Source organism: Neovison vison, chromosome 2 (genome assembly GCF_020171115.1).
Source record: "Neovison vison isolate M4711 chromosome 2, ASM_NN_V1, whole genome shotgun sequence".
In the NCBI taxonomy this organism is placed as follows: Eukaryota; Metazoa; Chordata; class Mammalia; order Carnivora; family Mustelidae; genus Neogale; species Neogale vison.
This window is the reverse complement of record NC_058092.1, coordinates 31,600,433-31,623,588: the sequence shown is the minus strand read 5'-3', so window position 1 is coordinate 31,623,588 and position 23,156 is coordinate 31,600,433. Positions and strand designations below refer to the sequence as shown.

The 23,156-nt window shown below is 56.1% G+C and overlaps 1 protein-coding gene across 5 annotated transcripts in view; it reads right to left on the bottom strand.

Moving 5' to 3' along the window:
- Positions 1 to 23,156, bottom strand: part of KCNQ4 (potassium voltage-gated channel subfamily Q member 4) — a 52,554-nt gene that overhangs the window by 18,531 nt on the left and 10,867 nt on the right. For 2 of the 5 annotated variants that reach the window (XM_044237948.1, XM_044237947.1), the window contains exons 2-7: positions 4,783 to 4,873; positions 3,977 to 4,103; positions 3,573 to 3,748; positions 2,917 to 3,042; positions 2,397 to 2,507; positions 2,136 to 2,231 (exon numbers count right to left, since the gene is read on the bottom strand). In XM_044237948.1, the coding sequence (XP_044093883.1) occupies positions 2,136 to 2,231; positions 2,397 to 2,507; positions 2,917 to 3,042; positions 3,573 to 3,748; positions 3,977 to 4,103; positions 4,783 to 4,873 (727 nt within the window). Of the gene's footprint in view, positions 1 to 2,135; positions 2,232 to 2,396; positions 2,508 to 2,916; positions 3,043 to 3,572; positions 3,749 to 3,976; positions 4,104 to 4,222; positions 4,295 to 4,782; positions 4,874 to 6,286; positions 6,422 to 23,156 lie in introns of those variants that run through there. The other 3 variants (XM_044237951.1, XM_044237949.1, XM_044237950.1) reach the window with 3 other exon arrangements.

Here is a 23,156-nt window from a genome sequence, read left to right as displayed (position 1 = left end):
ACCAGAGGAAGGACTGACTGTCCCTCTCCCTCCAGGTAAGAAGACGAACTATGGAGGGACTCTGAGTGCAGTGATTAGGGAGGGCAGGGAGGCACGGACAAAGCCTAACTGAGCCCTGGAGGCCCCCCTACTTCGGGTTTCTCTTGTCCTTAAGGATGACCCACTGCTGACCTCACTGGCCAAGCACCCTCCTAGGACAGGAATATTTTTACTTCCTGCTTGCCTAGTCCCCTGGCTTGAGCTGGGGAGCAGCTGCCAGAGCTGTCTCATTAATTATGGGCACCACAATACCAGCTGTCTCATGGCATGGACAGTGCCAGCCGCCTGGCCCTACAATGCCCCCTTGGAAGGCCAGCTCCCAGGGGACGACGGCCATTGTGCCTCAAGGGACGCTGAGAAGGAAAGGCTGGGCTAGTGGCTGGAGATAGCAGGGATGGGGGGCAGATTCCAGCCTGGGGAGGAGAGATAAGGGGAGGGGGGCTGAGTCAGACGTGGATCAGGGTGTGAGAGAGGGTGGCATGCTGGGAGCAGGCCAAGGTGGGATATGCCAGTGTTCCCTGAACTACTTCCCCTAGGGGCTGCTCTCACACACACTGTGACTAGAGAGAAGCCAGGGCTGAGTCACAGAGGCCCCCCAAATTGGAGCCCTTGCCTCCCTCCCACCCCATGCCCTATCAAAAGGTCTCAGAGCCGTGGGGGAAACTGAGACCACACATGCCTGGTTTTCTGGTTTTCTTCCCACCCTTCTATTCACTCCTCTGTCTCCTTGACTGGCTCAGCTCTGAGTGCCCAGTCACTGAATGCTGAGGTTCCTAAAAGCTCAGTCCTGGACCATCTTCCCTCCTCCGTCTTTGCTCTCCATACTGGGCGAGCTCACCCGTGCCCTGGGCTTCATGGCTGTCCAGGTGCAATGGCTCCCACACAGTCCCCTCCTCTTAGCTGCAGACCCGTATGTGCAGCTGCCTCCTCACCACTGCCGCTCAGAGGCTGAGGCCAAGCACGCTCTCTGTGCTCCCGCTGAACTCACATTCCTCATGCCCCAAATCTGGTCTCCCTCCAGTGGGGAGGGCCATCAATCATCCAGTTGGGCAAGCCAGAGACCTGGGAAGTCACCCGCCATGCACCTCCCTTACCCTCTCCCTCACTCCTGATGCCATGGATTTCACCTCCTAAAAATACAGAATCTGCCCACTTCTTCCCATCTCAACTGTTGCCAATGCCAGTCCAGCACCCCACCTTGCCCAGACGGTTTCCAGAGCCTCATAACATCTCCCACACACACTGGGAGCACTCTCCAATCCATTCAGCTCTTTTCAAAACACAAATCTGATCATGTCATCCATTCCACCTACTTCATACCTGTCAGTGGTTCCTCATTGCTCTGAGGAAAAGTGTTAAACTCCTCTGTGTGGCTCTCAGGTCTGGGCCTCACCCACTGACCCAACCCTTTCCACTATATACACTTTGAGCTTTCTGTTCCAGTCTCACTAGCTACCTTGCAGTTCACCAAACACACCAAGCTCCCTTCTACCACAGGGCCTTTGCACATACTATTCCCTTACTTTGAATGCTCCCCCACCCACCTTCACCTCTTGACCTAGTTGACTCCTACCAGTCTTCCAGCTCTCAACTGATGCATCAGTTTCTCAGGGTCATCATCCCAGAGTTCCCTCGCAAGGTCAGATCAGACCAGGACCCCATTAAATGCTCTTCAGAGAGCTATTCTTTCTTTCAAGGTGTTTGTCTCAGTTTATAGTTACCACCTTGATTTGTGTGAGTGTTTGGGGAATGCACTGGTGCTGGGAGCAGTGCAGGCTTACTGATGACTGCACAGCCTTTGGCTGGCAGGACAAGAGGTCCCAGGCCCCACTCCACTGCCGGCCACATTGAGCTGGGGCTGGAGCAGGACAGTGGGAGCAGTTCTGATGAGGCCTGAACTGGGCATGTGGCACAAGGGAAGCTTCTGACAATCCCACTTAGCATTTGTAGCCCTGACTTGGCATGTGACCCCAGAGAAGTCACATCTGCTCTCAGAGCTTCAAAGTGGAGTCACAATTGTGAAACTGGGACACCTGGGTCAGCAGAGAGGAGATGACACACCAGTTCATTCCAGGGGCTTCCCAGGCATCTCGTACCTGGATGAGGTTGGCTGCAGGCATCCTCCTCTTCTCAAAGTGCTTCTGACGGTGCTGCTCCTGCACCTTCAGGGCAAAGCCAGAGCCCAGGATGCCCTAGGGGAAGAGGCATGGTTGGGAGAAGGGAGCAGAGGGGGACAACCCAAGGAGAAGGTCTCCATCCCAGCCCTTCTGAGCTCTCCCCGCCCCATCCATGCAGCAGGCTCTGCCCCCAGATCCCTCTCCCCCAGGCTGGGAGATCCTAAGTGCAGGGGGACTCACAGCAGGCAAGGCAAAGAAGGAGATGCCTAGTAAGGCGAAGCCGGCAGCCAGGACCCTGCCCAGCCATGTGTGCGGTGTCTTGTCACCATAGCCAATGGTCGTCAGTGTGATCTGGGGACATGAAGAGTTTACAGACTCCTCAGGGCTGGTCTCGGGAGCCACCCACAAGAGCTTGTTGGGGCACGGGAAGGGGGAAGCCTGATCATGAGGAGGTGCCTTACGGTCATCCACAGGGGCTGGTTAGGGGCATAGATAAACTGTTCCCTTCTCTGCTTGTGGTCCATCTAGTTCCCTTCCCTGCCCTGTGCTGGTCAGGGTGAAGGTTGCAGGGGCTTGGTATAGGGAACTAGATGGACCACAAGCAGATCTCCTGGGGCAGGTTGGAGGCTAACACAGGGGCTGGTCACAGGGGGTCCCGGCCCTAGCTGAGAGGCTCGCTCAACCCTGAGTCAGAGTGACAGTGTTCACACAGGGGAGGGTCTCAGGAAGAAGGGCAGCCCTTGTACAGACCCACACGCACCGTCCCCCACCAGAGCGAGTCGGCATAGGAGGAGAAGTCGGAGTTGGCGTCCTTCTCGGCCAGATAGACCAGGAAGGAGGCGAAGATGAGCACCAGGAACCCGATGTACCAGGCGGTGATCAGCTCCTGCGAGGGCAGCAAGGGTGGCAACGTTAGGAGGGCTGAGGGGGAGGGGCCTGGGAAAGTGAGTCACGCTGTGGCCACCTGGCAGAGGTGGGCAGGTGGGAGGTTCCCACAATGACCTGAGAGGGGTGTTCTGGAATGGGGGACAAAGGTTCCCCACCGGAGTGTGGCTCTGCCCGCTTTCCTTTCCCAGCTCCTCCCTTCTAGGAGACCGTCCTCAGCCTTCCCGGCTTCCCGAAGGGGGCGAAGCCCTCCCCAAAACTCAGGGTACACCCCCTTGACCTTCCAGATTCCACATTCAGACCTCAGTCCCCAGACCCACCGCACCCCCAGCGCTCCAACCCCCCCCACACCCCGCCCTAGCTCCCCACTCTGTTGTGCGCCCTGACCCCCAAACCCAGAAGCCTTCAAGTGGGTCCCTCAAGCCCTGACCCCGGACCTAGCCCAGGAGTGGCCTCAGAGATGTGCCCTGTGACAGGGGGCCCCTACCAGGTCGCCAGCCTCCCCTGCCCTGCCCCTCCCCCACTGCACACCTTGCTGTGCGCGTAGACCACAGAGCCCAGCAGCTTCCAGGTGCCGCCTCGGCGGTCCATGCGGACCATGCGCAGGATCTGCAGGAAGCGCATGCTCCGCAGCGCGGATGTGGCGAAGATGTTGCCCTGCGTGCCCGCAGCGATGACAGCCACCGAGGCCACGAACACGATGAAGTCTGCAGGGGCAGGAGAGGGGGCGGTTACAGCCCTGCCAGGGAGCCAAGCCACCCCGGGGTCAGGCTCCCAAGTTGGGGTGGGGGACTCTGGGGCAGGGTGGGGGGTGTTGGCGATGATCGGGAGGGTCCGTGGAATCTGCCAGCAGTCAGGGTCTGGGTCAGGTTGTCAACCCTAGGGTTTGGGGTCAGAGGTCAAGCACGTGGGGGTGGGGGAGCAGGTCTTGTCACCGATGACACAGAAGGGTTTTCTGGCAAAGCGGAAGCGGCCCTGCCATCCTCGGTAGCGGCAGCAGCATCCCGCGGACCAGACGCGGATGATGTACTCCAGGCCAAACACCACGATCATCACGAATTCCTGTGGGACCAGGGACCTGAGTTTCGGTCCCCTCTCCCTAGGAGCAAGGGCCCAGGTCCCACAGTATTGGCCCAGCCCAGAGCCCTTGGGTGAGGGGGGCCAGGATATCCTCAGACTACCCCTCCTGGACGTTCCTACACCTGACTGGACCTGAGGAGAATTCCAGAAAGCACGTGGCCCCTTCCTCAGGCTTTCAGCCCAAGCCTGTCTTGCACTTCCTGTGCACCAGCTGTGTGGGGTTTTCTGCTCTTCGCCCCGCCCTCCCCCTCCCAGCTATCCCAGACTCTGTAACTCAGTAACCCTGACTGGGTGACCTAAGGGGTGACTCTATGTCAGCTGTCCACTTCCAAGGTGCTTCTGTTTAGGGTTGGGAGGGGGGGGGGGAAATCACACCAAGAGTTGAGTTAGCAGTTTGGGTCCTGAGAAGGAGTGGGACTTACTCACCTCTGCTCAGGGCCCAACAGCAGCCCTGGCCTAGTGGCAGTAGGTCCCCCAACATTGGCTGGAAAGCAGGACATGAAGTCCAGAAAGGGGCAGCCACCAGCTCAGGGAAGACAGCACAGCGCCACAGGCAAGCCACTCTCTGAGCCACAGTATGAGAAGCCTCTCTCTCCCCCCACCCTGAGCCCCAAGGGGCTGCCTTACACAGCCTCGCTCTAACCTGGCCTCTGGCACTCACCAAGATGAGGAGACATTCGTTGGCAAGTTCCTGGTGCTCCTGAATAGTGGACAGCACGGACAGTACCAGGCAGCTGAAGACCAGCAAAAATCTGCAACAGCAGCAGGGAGAGGGTTAGACTGCTGCATGGACAGGACAGTCAAGGGTGGGGGAAGGGGCTGTGGAGTCGCGGGAGGTGAAAAGTATGATTTGGGAAGAATTAGCTGGAAAGTAGAATCAGAGTCAGAGCTCCCTGGAGTTGTGGTTCTGTGCCAGATGCCAGCGGGAGAAGTTCCTAGGCTCTGGGCTACGGAGCTCACAGACACGGACAACCCTCTCAGTTGCCCTCGCTGCTGGTTGCCACTCAGAGAAGGGGCCGCTCAGCGGTGGGTGGCCAGTCTGTCTGGGCTGATGGTGGAAAGAGACCGGCTCAGGGTCCCATGGTCAGGAGGCGCCCGTGGGCTCAGCCACTCACAAGGGGTGGCCCCAGGCCCTGGCTCAGTTTGAAGACTGTCTGAAGAAAAGTAGCCCAGAGGTCAGCTGAGGGGCCAGGGAAGGTCAGCGGACGAGGGAGGGGTCCCTGCTTCCCATGAACGCCAAGGTGGGTGGAACATCGCTTCATTTGCAGAAAGGGGACAACTGTTTCTGCCTTCGTGGGCTCTTAAGGAATTAAAGAAGGAGACAACTCTGAAAGGAAAGGGGACTAGGGAGGACAGGGAAGAGGGGAAGGATGCAGAGGGGGATGGGGTATGGCGAGGGGAATCAGGCCTCATGGCCTGTGGCTCCCCTGAGGGCAGAGGGAAGTCCAGAAGGAGATATTTAGAAATGGGGAGAACTTCATAACCCAGCTCATCCAACACTTCCTTCAAGCCCAGCTGCACACATAAGGAAACTGAGGCCCAGACAGGGTAAGGGACTCACCCAAGGTCTCTCAGTATGTCCAGGACAGAGGTGAGGTTAGAGCATGGGTTCCCCACAGCCCGGGGGGCTGGGAAGTGGGGGAAAGGGCATGAGGAGAGAGGCTGGCAGCCTTGGACAGAGTATGAATGCGCAAGGCAGGCCAGGCTGAGGGGCACCGGCTGCAGATGCAGAGAAAGAAACCGAGTCGTACTTGCGGAAGCGCTCCTCTGTGAGAGACGGAAGTGCCCGACCGCACGTGCCCTTTGGAAGACACTCCGGAGGGAATGAGTTGCTCTGGAAACACATCCCTTGTGAGCTGACCCACAGCCTTCCCCAGATGTTCCCAGAGTCGCCCCACCTGGGACTGCTGACACGGCATTCTGCCCAAAACACCCGCTTCGGGGCCTGCGGAGACTGTGCTCACCCTCTGCCTGTGGGCAGCCCCCCCCCCGCACCCCTGTTCCCTCTGCAGAACGCCCCTTCCCAGGGCTTGCTTGCATGTATGTGGCCCAAGTCCCTGTCCACGTGGCTTTCTTGGTGCTCCCGTTTCACGGCGGCAGGGGCACAGGCTCAGGGTCAGAGAGGCTTGGGTTCCAATCCTGGCCCAGCCTGTACAGTCACCTACCTCCTCTGAGCCCGCCTGCACATCTGTCCAGTGGGAGCCGATGAGAGGACAGACATGGGAAGGACTTCCACCCCTCCTTGCACAGCGGCTCCCAGGCTGCTCAGAGGGCAGGCTTAGTCCTGCAAGCCAGGACATGCCCCTGGGAAGAGGAGGTAGGTAGCCGATGCTGATGCCGGTAAAGGGTTTTGAATGAATGAGCGAGGAGGAGGCCTCCTTGGCCAGTTCCAGGCAAGAGCTGAATCAGCAAAGACAGAAGGCACAGGGAGAGCAGGGGGAGAGCTCCAGCTCCTCACGTTGAATAATTAACCACAGAAAAATGCAGCAGCCACATCCGCCAGGGAGGGGGACTGCCCCTGACCCTGAGGCTCAGGAACTGAGGCCTCCCTGCTGAGGTCATCTTCATCCAGCCCCCTCCCCTGGGAAGGGCTGCCACTAAATGTTGATGGACCCTCACCCCAGCCCAGATGGAAGGAAATCCTTCCATCCCACTGCTCAGCTGACCTCACGTCCTCAGGTTAGTGGGCCACACTAAGGGCTTCCTGCTGGGGCTTCCAGAAATTTATTTTTCTCAACACTGTTCTTTCCATGTCAATAGTTAGTTACACATCTATAAAATGGACACATCACAATGGGTTAAATGAAAAAAGCAGATTTTCAAATCTGAAGGACAATGGGATCCTAATTTTTAAAATACAGATTTTTTTTTTTAGATCTTATTTATTTATTTGAGAGAGAGAGAGCGAGAGAGAGAGCACAGAGGCAGAGAGAGAAGCAGACTCAGACTCCCTGCTGAGCAGTGAGCCCAATGTGGGACTTGATCCCAGGACCCCGGGATCATGATTTCAACTAAAGGCAGACACTTAACTGAGCCACCCAGGCGCCCCTTAAATATAGACATTTTTTAATATTCATACCAAGGTCAGCAGGACTTGTCTCTGGTGGCAAAATTAAGAGTGATTTAGTTTTGGTTTGGGTTTTTTTGTTTTTTTTCCTTATCTGCACTTCCTCATATTTTTTTAAGGATAAACTGGGGTAGGGGCGCCTGAGTGGCTCAGTTGGTTAAGTTCTTAACTCTTGGTTCCGGCTCAGGTCATACCTTCAGGGTCCAGGGATGGAGCTGGGCGTGGAGTCCGCTTGAGATTCTCTCCCTTTCCCTCTGCCCCTCTCCTCTCCCACACACTCTTTTCTCAAATACAGAAATAAAATCTTTAAAAGTAAATAAATAGGGGTGATAACAAACTAACAGGAATTTTAGAATGCATTTCCTTAAACATACAGAGACAGAGCCACCTTTAATCCTGTCCCCGCCTCTTTACCACAATAGCCTTTGCCATTTCGCAGGTGTCCGAGTGTGGCAGCCTCTCCCCCGGGAGTCCAGCTCACACGTCCAACTGTCCACTCAGCGTCTCTTTCTCAGCTTTCTGGTGGCCTCTCAAACCGAACATGTTCAAAACCAAATTCGACCTGCCCTTGGATCTCGTTCTCCTCCCATCTCCCCATCTCCACGAATGACACCGCCTGCCAGCCAGGGGCTCAGGCTGAATATCCAGGAGTGCCTTGGATTCTTCCTTTTGCTCACTCACTGCTCTGGTCCTTTAGCAATTCCTGTTGGCTCTACCTTCGGGATAAATCCCTGGACAGACCACAGCTCACCACCCTGACTAAGCCACCACCATCTCGCCTCCGCCTGGCCTCCCACTTCTGCTGTGGCCCAACCGCGACCCACTCTCTTCATAGCAGCCGGGGTGATCTTCCTACAATGCAAAGCTGGAAGTCATCACTCTCCTCAAAACTCTCCCCTGACTTCCCATCCTATTTGGAGAGCAAAACTTACACTCCGCGTGTGCAAGAAGGCCCTGTAAGCTCTGGTCCCCACATCCCCTCGCAGGCCTGCGACCCTCCTCTCCATCACTGTGCTCCAACCATCCTGAGCTCCATGGCCTTCCTGGGACACCAAACTCATGTCCACCTCCAGGCTTTGCACTGGCTTTGCTGCTTCCTCTGCCTGTTTACTGCTCTCTTACTCAACTAGGTTTCTGTTCAAACATCACCTCCTTGGAGAGGCTTTCCCCAACCACCCCCTCTCCAAAACAGTGGCCCTATCCCCACTCTCTTTCCTTGCTCTGCTTTACTTTTTTTTTTAATAGATTATATAAACGAATAGCAGAAATTTCACATGAAACAAACATTAAAACACCATGTCAGCAAAGCCCCCAGTTTGTGTCCACTGAGAAGGCTCCCAAAGCTCTGAGCTCATCCCTTCCTGACCTGTTGGACCCCCCTGGCATCCCTCTGAGAAGGGAAGAAAAGGCAGGTCTCTGACCTTGACCAGCTCCATGCGATAGACACTGTTTCAAAATTCCCTGAGCTTCACGTCCCCTGCACTCCTATACAGGATGGGAGTTTCTCCACCCCAGAGGCTTACTCAATGCAGTGGAACAGATACAGTGAATGTGATAGAGAACATCTCGTGTCCCAGGCACCTGAATCATTATCCCCATCTTCCAGATGAAGAAAGGGGGTCCAGGGAGAGACAGACTTGCTCCAAATCACACAATGAATCTGTGTGATCTCTCTGTCAGAATCAGCATATGGTGTTATTCATGCAATAAACAAGGACGAAGGATTGTCTCCATCCTCCTCTGGGGACCCAATGTCTCTGTCTCTGCCAGTACAGATAGGACACAGTTGCTGGCTGGCCTGAGCTCTCTGTCATTGCCCCAACAGAGAGGTCAGACTGATGTGCACTTTCTGGAGCATCTCTGCCCATCACATCTGGCTGCAGTTCGGGGCCTGGGCTGTCCCTTGCCCGACTCAGGAGGCAGAGCTGGGATACACCGGTGCTGCCTGCCTGACTCTCTGTGGCTGGGCTTAGCTCAAGACTCCTTAAGACCCTTCTGCACCTCCACCCCCACGCCATGACCACCCCCAGGAAGGCCACAAGGGGATGAGGGACTGAACAGGTAGACAATTTGCTTAGATCCGTGGTTCTCAAACTACAGCTGGTGTGAGAATCCCCCAGAGCACTTATCAAGATACTGACTTCTGGGCCTCGTTTCTAGAATGTAAGTATGAGGAGGGACCTGAGAATCCGATGTCTACAGAGTTCCCTGGTGATACTGACACTGCTCCTCCGGGAACCACACTTTGAGAATCACTGGCTCAGCTGGCCGAGCTTGGGGCTGATTCAGGGATTAGCCAGCTCCTGGCTTTTTAAACAACTGCCATCATTGTCTTCCAGGCCTCACCCCACCCCCATACCTTCCTGAAATCACTCCAGGGACAGCCCCAGCACAGGGGGAGCAAGAATGGCGCTGCTGGGGACTGTGGGTCTCACGCCAACATCAGCTTCCCCCCCAATTTACCGTGTGACCCCCAAACTGCTCCTGCTGGCTGAGGGCTTCCTATTGGTCAGACACTGTGCCGAGCCCTCTCCATTCTTTTTTTTTTTTTTTAATTACTTCTCACAACCACCCTGTGAGAGCAGTACCATAATCGCCCAAGGGCTTATCACTGAGAAAACACAGGCTCCGAAAGTCAGGCTGTGATGACCGCACCACTCTGGGAATATACTAAAAAACACTGAGTGGTATGGGGGTACTTTATGCTATGTGGATTAGAGCTCAATAAAGCTGTTATTTAAAAGGAAAACAAAACAAAAACAAAAAAAGAAGAGTATACTAGATTGTCCAAAGTCATAAGACAGGGACCTAAACCCAAGTCCACCTGGACCCCAGAAGCCATACTACTTTCTGGGCCTCAGTTTGCAACAGGAGGTGGGGGACATTAGCACACAAGATGAGGGACCTCAGATTATGGCCACAGCAAAGGGGTGGAAGGGAGAGGGTCTGCCAGGAGCTCAGTTCCAGATTCTCTGGGGATGACCCCAGAGAGAGAGAGATGCTTGGAGGCTGAAGAGGTGAGGCTGTGAGTCGGAGGTCGCACAGCAGAAAAGGGTTTACCTCCCAACCTCTCTGCTACGTTCCCTTAAGAAACGCTATTTGCCATCTACACTCCGCCAAGGAGAGGAAAGACATGGTGTGATAAGTGTTTTAGAATTACCACTTGGGTAGTGTGGAGCAGGGATTGGAGGGGGTGAGACTGATCAAGGGGAAGCAGATAGAAAGTTCCACAGGAACTCAGAGGAGAGACGAGGGTGACAGCACCAAAGAGAAGTGGACGGATGGAGATTTCAGGAAGTAGGCTTTGGTAATGATCTGGAAATGGGGACAAGGAAGGAGAATGACCCTCCTAGTTCTGCTGTGGGCACCAGGCGGATGAAGGTGCGGTGCGTGAGCAGAGAGGAGACCCTGCTGGGGGTACAAGTGGGGCGAGGAGCTCCATTTGGGCCTCGGGCCTCAGCACACACACTCAAGGGCGAGAAGAGAGAGACCAGAGCCGGAAATGCGGACTCTGGGGCACATGAGTTGTAGAGACCTCAGTAGTGGCTGAGACGGTTCAGAGAGCATGAGGCCCATTTCAAGGAGGACCCAGTGGGACCCCAGAGGCGCAGAGGGAGGAAACATGCTCCACCTAGATGAGAAAGGAGCTGCCAGCAAGGCGGGAGGGAAACCAGGACAAAGAGGTGGCAGAGATGCCAAGCAAGAGGGTTTCAAGGAGGGAGAGAAGGACAGTGTCAAGTGCTGCCAAGAGGTCAAACAAGATAAGGCCTGAAAAATGTCCACTGGATTTGGTGACAAATTGGTCACTGGGCACCTTGGCAAGGGCAGCTGGCGGCAGGGGAGGAGGGGAGCAGGAGGAGTGCGACACAGGCCCGTGAGGGTTGGAGAGGAGGAGGGGCATGAGAAAGAGGGAACAGCGGGCATGCAAAGAGCTAAAGTCTGCGGGAGGAGAGGCAGACAGTGGCTGGAGAAGGATGCGGAGCACAGGGACTGGGCTTTGGTTTTTTTATTTTAAGAGGCGAGAACCAGAGTGGAAGAAGCCAGGAGAGAGGAAGCAGTGGAAGATGGGGGAGAGTGAGGGAGCGAGTGAGCAATGCAATGAAGTCCCTAGGGCAGCGGGGAGGCGGGGATCCAGAGCGGGGCGGGGCCAGTGCTGAGCAGAAAGGACCCTGCCAGCCTGGGGACAGGTGGCCAGGAGGAGGGGCCAGGTGGGGCAGGAGGTTGGGGGACCAGGAAGCCAGAGCACTTCCTAGGGGCTGCGACATCCTCTGAAGCTGAAGTCAGGCAGAAGAAGTCAGACCTCCTTCTCAGAGGAGGAGTCAGGGAGCAGAGGTAGGGGAGGTTTGAACGTGGAGGGAATAGACCAGGCCCTGGGGAGGGGTCCTTGGGGGAACAGAGGACCTTTATTCCCTACCGTAAGGATGGGAGGAAAGATCCAGAACCTCACAGGTGCTCTGCCCATGCATTTTGTTGTTGTTGTTGTTGTTGTTGTTTGTTTTTTGTTTTTTCATGCATTTTTGATTTGGTTTGGTTTGGGACATTTTTGGTTTTGTTTTTATTTTTTAATTTTTATTTTATTAAGATTATATTCATTTATTTGACAGAGAGAGAGAAGCAAGAGGGGGAACACAAGCAGGGGGAGTGGGAGAGGGAGAAGCAGGCTTCCTGCTGAGCAAGGGAGCCCCACGATGGCGGGCCTTGAGCCCAGGACGCTGGGACCATGACTGGAGCTGAAGGCAGACCCTTAAGTACTGAGACACCCAGGTGCCCCCAACTCCTTTTTTTTTTTTTTTTTTGGTTTTGTTTTTAAGGCTTGATGGTCCTGAGGGAGGAAAGCAGTCATGTAAGATGAGGGGATAATTCCACCCCCAACCAGGCCAAAGTAAATGCAGAACCAGGCCATGCCTCTGACTTGCTGGGGGGGAGGGGTCCTTCCTTCTCACCAGCGTCCCTCCTCCCAGACAGCCCTGTCAATGTCTGTCACCTGCTTGGTCACCAGCTGGCTCCCTCATTTCTACAACTGGCCCTGGGAGTAGGTGACCCTACCCAGACCAGGATCCCAAAGGCAAGTTTCTGTCTCACCCCCTGGGGACAGCAAGGGCCAGTCTGTCCCCTGTTCAGCCAAGGTTCCTGTAGGACAGAGCCCATAACCCCACCACCTTCCAGCAGAAAAGGCGTTTCTTAAGCCCCAAACCAGAACTGATACTGAAAAAGAGACCTAGCTAGACCTGAGGGGCTCCCCCAACTGGGGGCTGCCATGTGGCCTGGAGGGCCCCACGCTGCTCTGGGGAGAGAAGGCTCTTACTTTCTCTTGCAGGGGGATAGAGGAGAGGGGCAGTCGGCCAGGCCTCAGAGTGAGGCTCTTTCCAAGAATCCTCAGGGGCTGGGACAAGAAGTTTCCCCTGATCCAGCGATTCTAAATATGGCAAAGGGAGCAAAAGCACGTGACCCAGGGCCCCACACCAGGGCTGCTGCTGCGGCCGCTGCTCCTCTGGGCCAGAGGCCTGTGTTGGGGGCTCAGGGTGAGGGATGAGGTCTCAGTGGAGCCTCAGTTTCCCCGTCCACAACATGAAGGTGGGGCACACTCAGGGAAGGCTAAAGTCCCTCCAGTCTTACTGCTCCCCGGAGTAGGGTGGAGGGGAGAGGTCTGAGACCTCAGCTCAGTTCCAGATTCTTTGAGGATGTCCCTGGAGGGACAGCAGTGGCCAGCACACAGTAGAAAATATGAAAAAAATGCCCCCGCTTGGAGAACCAATTAGAAAAAGGCATTCCCTTTAGCCTGAAAAATTATAAGTTGACCCCTGTGGACAGACCCACCAGAAGCAGGCATCCCTTGTTCTGGACTGACTGAGCCCTAAGCACGGGCTGGATTTCAGTGCCACCGGTGTCTCCTTGTCCAGGCCTCTTGGCAGCACACAGGATGTGCAAGGGCGTGGGCAGCCCCGGGGACAGCTCTGACAGCCACCGCAGCCCGGAAGGGGCCAGCTCTGCATGGTACAGCGTGGCTCCGTGCCGCTCTCCTGGCCACCACTGACGCATCGGGAGCTGGACACTGACCCAAGAAAGGCTCCCCTCTAAGTCGGCCCAACCAGTCAGGTTGTCTTTCTCAAGCACGGAACAGAGGACCACAGAGGAAAGTTGGCAAGGGTGCAAAGAGAAATAGACATGAGGCCGCTGTCCCAGGATCTCATCTCCCCTCCTCTGTTCTGTGAAGCCCAGACGTGCCTCCCGCCGCGAGGCCATGAAACTCTTCTCTCTCCTGGCAGGAGGAGGTCCTATGCCTCCGCGGGCCCGTTGGTCTTGAGCTAGTGTGAATGATCTCGGTCTCGCTAAGACGGGGAAGGCAGTGTCTTCTGGACCAGGTGTTTCATGAGTCATAGGCTGGTCCTCTCCTACCTGGACCAGCTCCAGATCCTCCTACTCCTTCTCGACGCTTCCCCCTGCCACACCAGCCAGACTACCTGTGCACCAGGGAGGTGGGCTGAGCAACTTGTCAAGGGTGGGAACCAGGAGGGAGCAGGGGCCATCCGTCTGTGTGCGGCTGGCCAGGCAGCGCGGACTCCTCAAATAAACAGGGAGCGTGGGCTCCCTAAGCAGGAGGCCGGCGCAATGAAAGCGAAGTAAGGAGTGGAACACGGGCAGCCTGGATTCTGAACACTTAACCAAGAGAGCCAATGGGAACCTTCCCCCGGTTCCACCTGAGCCGCTCCATGTGGATTCGGGTGACTCAGTTCTACATTCTGGGCTTGGCATAAGATTCCATTTGAACGAAGAGCCTTGCTGCTTTTTTAAAAAGTGTGAAATCCACCGACTTGCAGGCTCAGGCCCAAGCTCCTAAGCGCGGTTGCAAGGAAGGCCCTTTCCGCACCAACACCTCACTCCCCACCGCGCAGAGCCCAACCCGGTGCTGGATACTCCGTTGTCACAGCTCTATTCCCCCACAAAGTCAGCCGCTTTTCCCCATCTTTGCCCATGTCGTGTCTGCCCCTCCTCCAGCCTGGCTGGGTCAGGGGGAGAGCCCACCCCTGGCTCCCTTCATTACCCATCCTCCTCTCCAGCCCCCCCTCCATCATCATGGCATTTCCTTCAACTGGGAAAAAGCTGCTGGAGGGAAGGTCTCCTCCCACAGACCAAGAGCGGGGTGAGGTCTTGTCCTTTTCACCTTGAATGCCCTGTGCCCAGCTGAGAATGGGTGCTGGGCTAAAGCTCCCTGAGAAGGACCATAGACTTCCCCGCCCCCACCCCAAACCTCCCTACCCCACCACCCCATCCCCACTGCAGCTGCCCACGGCTCTGGCTGGGCCTCTCCACCCACCCTGCAGCAGGTGGGGTGTGAGTGAATCAGGACAAGCCCCAGGCCAGTGCCACAACATTCACTCACCCACTAGCTGATTCGTGGGGTAGGCACCCTCGCGGGGGAGATGGGGAACATACAAGGAGAGGTTCAAAATGTGAATTTGTGCCCCACATTGGGCACAAAGTTTACTTGGGGCGTCTGGCTGGCTCAGTCGGTGGAGGGTATGACTCTTGACCTTGGGGTCGTGAGTCTGAGCCCCATGTTGGGTGTAGAGCTTACTTAAATTTAAAAAAAAAAAAGTGTGAGATGATGATGGAAAAAAAAATTAAGCGAGGGAAAGGAGAGAAAGAACACGGGTATGGGAGTTCAGGACTATTTTGTAGAGGGGGGCTGGGGAGAACAGCATTGAGAAGGTGACTTTTCCGCAGAGATCGCAAGGAAATGAGCAAGGGAGCCGTGTGGGTATCTGAGAAAATAGGGTTCTGAGCAGAGAGAAAAACAAGGGCAAAAACCTGAGCCAGAGGGTGCCTGGTACATTCCAGAGGATCACAAAAGGAGTGTCCCTAGCAAGGGGGAGAGTGGTGGGCGGCAAGGGCAGAGAGGTAGCTGAGGTGATCTCCTGGCTGCTGTGAGGATTTTGGCTTTTGCTCCAAGTGAGATGGGGAGTTCTGAGCAGGGAGTAATGCGATCTGACTTGCGTTTGCAACAGCAAGGACTGTTGAGTAGAGGACAGTCAGTGGTGCGGAGTGGGGATGGGGAGGGGGTCAATGGCGTTTGCCATCATACATGGCTGTATGATCCGAGAAAAAGATGCTGGTGACTTGTGCTAGGGGGACGGACGTGGCAGGTGAGCAAGTGAACTCTACTTTCACCTAGAAAGATCTCATAGAGTGAATCAGTCCTCTCATTTTTACAGGGGAAACTGAGTCCCAGAGCAGGGCATGAACCACCTGTGATCATACCCTAGGTCGGAGGCGGAGCTGGGTCTAGCACTGAGATTTCCTGATCCCTAAAGTAATATTCTCTTGATGTCTCCTCTTCCTATGGGAGGACTCAGGACACCTGCCCCTCACCCCCACCTCAGAAACTCCCTCCTCTACCTACTGGGCTGAGGCCTTGCCCCTGTCCATCCTGCTGTGTGTGACAGGGTGGCACTGGATTCAAGGATTTCCCAGGCCTCCAGCTACTTGAGCCTGGCAGGGGTCAGGGTCACCCCTAAGGAGCCTTCTGTCCTCTGAATCAGCAGAACTATCCCAAAGGGGGGAGGGGAGGGAGGGAGGGAAGAATCCAAACCAGGGGAAAGAGCTTAGTCCCCAAGACTTGCTTGGTTGTCAGCACTCTGGGAGCAGAGAGGGCATCAAGAGCTGACAAGGTGGAACAGGAGATTCAAGGAAGGCCGGGCCCCCTGGGGAGCACAGGCCCCAAGGTTGAGCCCCGCCTAGGAGGGCTGCAGACTCAGCTACTGAGAATCCCACCCAGTGGGAGCTTTAGGGGGCATAGTGGGGTGAGGTGTTTCAATGCCTTTGCTACCAGTAAGCAAAGCAGTATGCAAATTAATGGGCCACACCTGGGGCAGTTGGTCACAGCTGCTTGAAAGCCTTGCTCCCCATGGGAACCCCAAATCCAGGTCCAGCCAGACTGAATCCTGCAAGACTGACTCCAGTGGGCCCTGACAGTTGGAAAAGGTTTGCTGGGTGACCCTGGGCCAGGAGCACAACTTCTCTGAGCCTATTCCACAGCCTATGTGAGAGGGTGGTTAGGAGGGTCTTACTTAGGCTGGAAGCCAGTGATAGGATGCAGACATTTTTTTCTGTTCTGCCTGTAATGGGACAGGCTGCCCAGTCCCTAGTTCCGGCTGATTTAGAGTGCTCTAAGAGCCAGGAGCCTGCTTGGGGGCTCTCCGCCCTTTGTCAGGGTTGGAGGCTGCCAAAGGCGAGGCACAGGGGCCTGGGTAGAGCTAGGAACCGAGGTCAATGGGCTCTGCCACCTCTCAGCTGTGGAGATGGGAAGCTGTCGCTGAATCCCGCTTTACTCCTGAGGAAGGGAGTGAGGGAGAGTCTCTGAGTTCACTATTTTTCTCTCATCCATCTAGGACTGGTGATTCCACCTTCCCCAGGGGGAAGTGAGGTCCTAGTCGCTCCTGAAACTGTCAGTCCTGAGGACCTTCTGGAGTCTGAGGAGAGGCTCTTTTACATTTCATTTGCATGGTGCTCATTTGCATGGAAAGTCAATCTCCGAAACTCCACTATAATTGAATAATAATAGCAAGGAGGAATGGGGTAGACCAAAGCAAAACTTCCAATAGCTCATTAACCACAGAAAGGGCGCTGGAGGTGACGGAAGGGGACATATTGCACTCCTGACGCCCGCTCCTCGTGTAGCGGAGGAAGACGGAACCCTGCAAGTATCAGAGCCAAAGGAACAAGCCATGAATTCAGCTCTGACCCTGATCTCTGCCAGACTCAAGAATTCGGCCTTGTCTTGGGGGATTTTGAGCAAGTGAGCTGTCCCACTCCGGAACTCAGTTTCTTCGTCTGTCTAATGGGGCCAGGGATCCCTGCTGCAGCAATCTGGAGGCAGGGGTCTGGCCCAGATGAACCCCGCGCTGAGGGGTTGCAGAAAGCAATGGGTTCACTTAGGGACACAGAGGAGGTTGCCTCCAGGCGGGACTCCTCGGGAAAGGGAGGGGCTCCTGGGAGGAGGGCTCTTGGGAGGAGGGCTCCAGGGGGGGACTCCTCCCTCCGTACGGCCCTCTACCCGCTTCCCCTACAGGGGCCCCTTCCTCTGCTGCCGACGCACAGCCTTTCGGCGTTCCGGGGTCCGCGGGGGGGCCCCGCCCCCTGAGCGCGGGGTGGGGCTTACTGGAAGGGGTGGGGCAGGCTGGGGGCGGACCCCGAGGTGGTCGGATCTCTTGGTTGTCCCCGGGAGGGGCGGAGCTTCGCCGACACCCGGCACCCGGCGCAGGAGGGGCGGGGGCGGCGCCGCGGCTCGGGTTACCTCCCTGCGGCCTCCCCCGCCCCGCCGGCTTCTTTTTCCGTTTCCAAATTAACAATTGAAAACGCGGCGGCCTGAAAGGCGAGCAGCGGGCCAAGCGGAAAGTGTGAAGGTGCCGCCGCGTCCCCGAGGACGGGGGGCGGAGAGGGGGGCGAAACACCCCGACTGCCCGGGGCTCGCCCACCCACCGAAGCGGGGTGTGGGCATTGAGCGCCCCGGGACACAGAGGTGCCAAGGCCCCTAAGTCGGGTCTTGGCCCTATCCAGCCCCTCCTACTGTTCTGGTCCATGTCTCAGGACCCAGTGCCCAGGCTCCGGGTGGTGCTAGCCCCCGAGGGCGCTGGTGGAGCCGGGGGGGGGGGGGCACCAGGGCTGGGTTACTGCTCTTGAGGCTGAGTGCCCAGGAGGGCAGGTGCCAGGCAGCACAGCACCGTCCTTAAGGGCTCCCAGAGTCAGCTAGGTCTGACTTGGCCTCAAGTAAGTCATTTCACCTTACAGAGACTCAGTTTCCTCATCTAGAAAATGGGGAGGGACGATGCAGAGCTGAAATGAAATGAAATGAGAAGATGCCTGCGGTTGGCCCACAGCGAACACAGTAGATAATGATGATGATACTGAGTCCTTGGCATCCTATCACCTCCCTGTGCACCAGTGGGAAATACTGGAATTGACTCGTCTTTTCCTCCCCTCATCTCCTCAGGGCCTTCCCCAAAGCCCCCCTTAACAGATAAAGAAATTGAGGCCAGGAAGGTCCTCATAAGGGGCTTCAAGTCATTTGTGAGTGAAAAGAACCAGGACCTGAGCTCAAACCTGACCCTCAGGCCTGGATTGGTCTTACAGAGATGAAAGTTCCTTGGGTTCAGGGCCCTGGGCATTGGACACCCCCTCATCAGTGTCCAAAGACCCGGGTGCTGATCCTAAGGCAGCTGGAGTGGGTAATAGAGAAAATCCCCTCTCCCAGGCATGCAGGAGCACGGACCAGTGGGCCAGAGGGTGGATACCAGGGAAAACTACAGTTTCTGGTCCCCCCAGGCCCCGGGTAATGTCAGGGCCATGAATGCTGTGACTTTATCTATCCTGTTCAACACTATCTCTCCCACGCCTAGAACGGGGCTTGGTGCATTGTAGGTCATCAATAAATATTTGTTGAGTGAATAAGTGAATGAATGAAGGAGGAGGTCCCCTATTACACAGCTGTGGCCTCCCACTTGCCACCAGTGTGAGGTGGTCTTCCTTAGGGAGGTGGGTTTGGGGTGAGGTGCCCTTCTCCCCAATGTGGAGACACAGGGCTATAGCATGGGGGGAGGAGACAGAAAGCAGGAGGAGAAGATAGAATAAGAGTTTTCCAGAAAGCAGAGTGGAGATCAGCTGTGTCTTCCTGACCTCCCCCTTCCCACTCCTATCTGCCCAGGGACTAACCCCTTTCCCCCTCCCTCCAGCCACTTCTTCACTGACTGCCATGATTCAAGTTCCATCCCCACCCCAACCCTAGTCCACTTACCTCTGGCTGTCCGAGAGAGTTCCCTCCCCATTTACAATCCTACAATGGCTCCTTACTGTGTGCCATCTAAAATCCAAGCTCTTCATGAGGTCATAAACACACAAGCATCAGCCACTCTCTACCCCTCCATACCCTGTACATTTCTCTCTCCCCTCCTCAGGATGGACACCCTCCCTCCCCCAAAATCCCTGCTTTGCTTTGGAAAGCCATGATCCCCCAGCCCCTTGGGATTCCTGGACCTTCTGGGTACCCCTGGACTCTGTTGCGCTGAGACTCTTCCTACCTCTGTCCCTGACCGCCCCCCCACCTCATTTGGATCCATGTACCAAGGGCAAGGCCAGCTGTGACTCCCCCACATCCCCCAGGATGGCCAATTAAAGGCTCAGACAGTATCTGGGAGGGAGCAAGAAGACCCAGATCACTGGGGCCTTGAGCATCATGGAGTCAGGACTTTCCCACTGTCCTGTGAAGTCGAGGGCTCTGGGTAAGGTCATCTTGGGGTGGCTGCAGAGGTGGGTAGGTGCAGTAGGACCAATGCAAGCCAACCACAAACACTGGCAGGGATGGGGAAAGGGTCCAAAAGGGGACCCACAAACTGTTAGTATAAATATTGAAAAGCGTAACTCAAGCTAAAAATCTGTTGGATAAAATACGTTCCACCCTTCCTGACATATGCACCTTCATAACAATCTAGAAGGCCAGGTTTGGATTTAAGATCTTGGATTCTTTGGAGTTCCATGCAGGAATCTGGCAGGGAGGGGTTCAAGCCTCCGGTCCCCAGCGCACAGTGTGCCCTCTTCTCTTCCCGCACTGGGCTCATCCCGCACCAGGAGGGGTGTGGGGTACACGCCTGTGGCTGCCATCGCCTGCTCTTTCAGGCTCCATCTCCATTGGCTGCAAACAGCTGTCCTTGGCTCTAGAAGAGCTCATATACCTTGGCCCTTGGGGTGATGAGCCAGGAAAGAGGCCTATACACACCCTGGAGGCAGGCACAGGGGTCTGGGAGCCGGGAACTGTAGGATTACCCGGAATGTGTTCTAGAATGAGCAGGCTGTGTAAGGTTCTGAGCTGGTAGTATGCAGAGCCGTAGAGGCTGAGCGGGCAGAGTTCTGGCCCCTCCTCTTCCCTTGAATCTACCCAGAGCGACGTCACTTTGATATGTTTTCTAAATCGTGCTCCTGCGTCACATTTCATCTAAGGAACAAGACCTACTGTATCAAATAGTTTGCAAAACACTAATCCAGCCCCTTGCCTCCTACTGAACACAGAGGTAGCTAAGGCTATGGGGAGCCAGTGACCACAGTCATGTAGCAGGTTAGAGCAAACCCAAGGCTCCTGCCTCCTGCCCAGGCCTTGGCCTTCATGAGAGCTTTTCCGATCTGCCAGACCCAGTGCCTGCAAAGGACAGGCTGTTGCGAGGTGAAGAGTACCCAGTCCCCAGTGGGGCTGGAGTGCGCCAGCTGCTGAAGCCCTCTGCCGGGACCACAGTCTGGACCCTCTGCTCAGGCTGCACAGCTCAGACATGGACTGAGAGGCCGGACCAAGCCTGAGAAGGAGAGGGAGTCCTGGTATAAATAACTGTGGGGGGCCGGGATGTTTGGGCCCGTCTCCTGGGCTACGACTGTGTTTACTGCCCAGCAGGGGGGGGGGCAGAGCCCACACATTTGCCTCCCTGACTTATAGCCAAATTTCTCCAGGAAGGGGTGGCCCAGGATTAGCCCCAAACACTCCAGCTCTGCACCTCCTTGAGGTCCTCCCCCTAACTTGGCCAACTTGGGCCCTAACGCCCCCTGACATTGTCCCCACCCTTCAGCCCCAAATGCTACACAACACGGTGACTCCATCAGCCCCAAAGTTCCCAGCAATTGCCCCCATAAGTCTCAACTCTGCTCAGATCGTGGGAGGGTGAGGAGCTTGAGTATGGCAGAGGAAGGCCCCAAGCAGAAGAGCTGGGAATGTGCCAGGGATCTGAGCTACGGCTGCTGGGCAGGGGGGGTGCAGAGACAAACCTCTCCCACGGCCCTGGCCAAGACAGAGGGGGGGCTGCAGCCCCCGGATTAGGAGAGTGCAAATGCCTCTTCCCAGCCCAGAGCCCATCCCATGCCTGTCATGTGCAGGGTGTTAGATGGCCAGACCCCAGCGTGGGCGGGGTGGGCAGGTGCCCTGTTGGTCATGCCCCAGCCAGCTCCCTTCCCCAGGAAAAACCCTTCAGTGCAGGAGGGCAAGGGGGTCCCCTTCTCCGTGGGGGGCAGCAGTCGCAATCTGCTCAAATATGAGGGCAAAGGGGTTGATATGAGCTGAGTTCCCCCTGTAGGCCAGCCCAGCCTACCTCCCCCTGCCACACACACACACACACACACACACACACACGCGCACGCGCACACACACTTTCTGCCCAACTGACTCATGGGTCTTGCTTGAGACACTAAGCTGATGTTCACTGAGAGCAGAGGTTCCAAATCAGGGCTCTATCAAGCGGTCTTAGACAGGTACCTGGACACCTGAGCTCTAGGCCCATGTCAGCCACTTCCCAACTGAATGACCTTGGGCAAGTCACTTCTCCCTTCCGAGCCTCAGTGTAAAATAGCATAATGATATCTTCCTCCAGGGTTGTTGAGAACTCAGTGGGACACAGTGAGGAAACATTAATTAAGCCCCACAGTAGGCCGGCACGGCTCTAAGGGCTTTGTGGGACCACCCAGTGGGAGAGCCGGCATCCTCCCCAGGACAAGGTGGCATTTTGGATCCAGAGGCTCAGACTCAGGGATGTGATGGGACCTGCCCAAGACCACCCAGAGGGGATGTGAGCCCAGGTCAGCTCTGAGGAAAGGTTTTCAGTAATTTATTGGTCTTAGGGACAACTAAAACTCTTGAGCTGAGCTGGGCTCCAATCTGGGCTCTGCCACTGACCTAAGTTTAGTCCATGCCCTGTTCTGGGCCTCAGTTTCCCCATCAGTAGCATGAGGGGAGAGGGTGAGCCCAGTGATTTCCAGTCTATTGAGTTGAGGGAGCAGGCAAGGAGGTAGGGCAGGCCCAGCCCCACATGGGCACAGCCCCTTTCTCCAGGGCACTGTACCACGAGCTGGGCCAACTGCCAGTGCTCTCACGAGCCTATTCCAAGGCCACTGTTCTGGGGACCCCCACAGAGCCTAAGCCCACATCCCCAGACCTCCTTACCCACAGCCTCAGGGACTGCACCCATCCCCTCCGCTTCCAAGGGCCCCCTCAGCGCAGCCACACACACCTTCCTCCAGGCCAGGCTTTGCATAAGCAGCTCAACTTTCCCTACAGGCAAAGTCTTAGGGCTTCAGGCCAGGTCCAGCCAGGCCTGGGCAGGGTTAGTGGGCCGCTCCAAAGGAGCCGCTCTGGGGACTGCGCCACAAGGGGGACGGCAGGGGGGAAAGGAAGCCAAGCCAATGGCATTCTCGTGGCTCCCTGCCAGTTTCCCCCTTACCAACCTCCTTGTAAGATCCAGAAAGGTGTCTCTAAAATGCCAATCTGTCTAGGGCATTCCTGTCTTCAGTTCCTTCCTGGACTCAGTCTCCTCCAAGAAGTCACACTGTTCCTCAGCCTGGCATCCTTGGCTCACATCCCAGCCTCTTCTCTGCACACCTCCTGCCCCTTCCAGGCTCCCATGCTCCTGACTTCTTGGAGGCCTTTGCAACATGCTATGTTCAGCCTCACCTCTGGACTTTGCCCATGCTAGTCCCTCTGTCTTGCATGCTGTTCCTTGCTCCTTCCTGCCTGGTTGACTCCTCCTCCTACTCTTGTTGCAGGTCTCAAACCTCTTCCTCTGGGAAGACTTCCTCATGATGCCCAGTTTGGGGCTGGGTTTAGCCCCTCTGTGCTGGGCTCCTACAAGACTCTGCACCTGTCCAGACAGCAGCCAGCCCCTGGCCCATCTCCCTAGGGCCTGAGGGAAGGTCTGATTCACTGCTCTGTCCCCAACATCTGGGATAGTGGCTAGCCCCAAGGGACTGCCAGTGAGGGCTTCCCAAATGAGAGAGCACGTTCCCAGTGCTAAACTGGGGTGGAGGACAGAACCATGAATTTTAAGGCCCAACTGGTCTTCCTATCGGCCTGCGGCATAGGCATAATATGGTAGGCAAGGACATAGCCCCCAGAACTGGATATCAGGGCTTTGAGTCCTGACCCTTCTACCTACACCCAGGCAAGG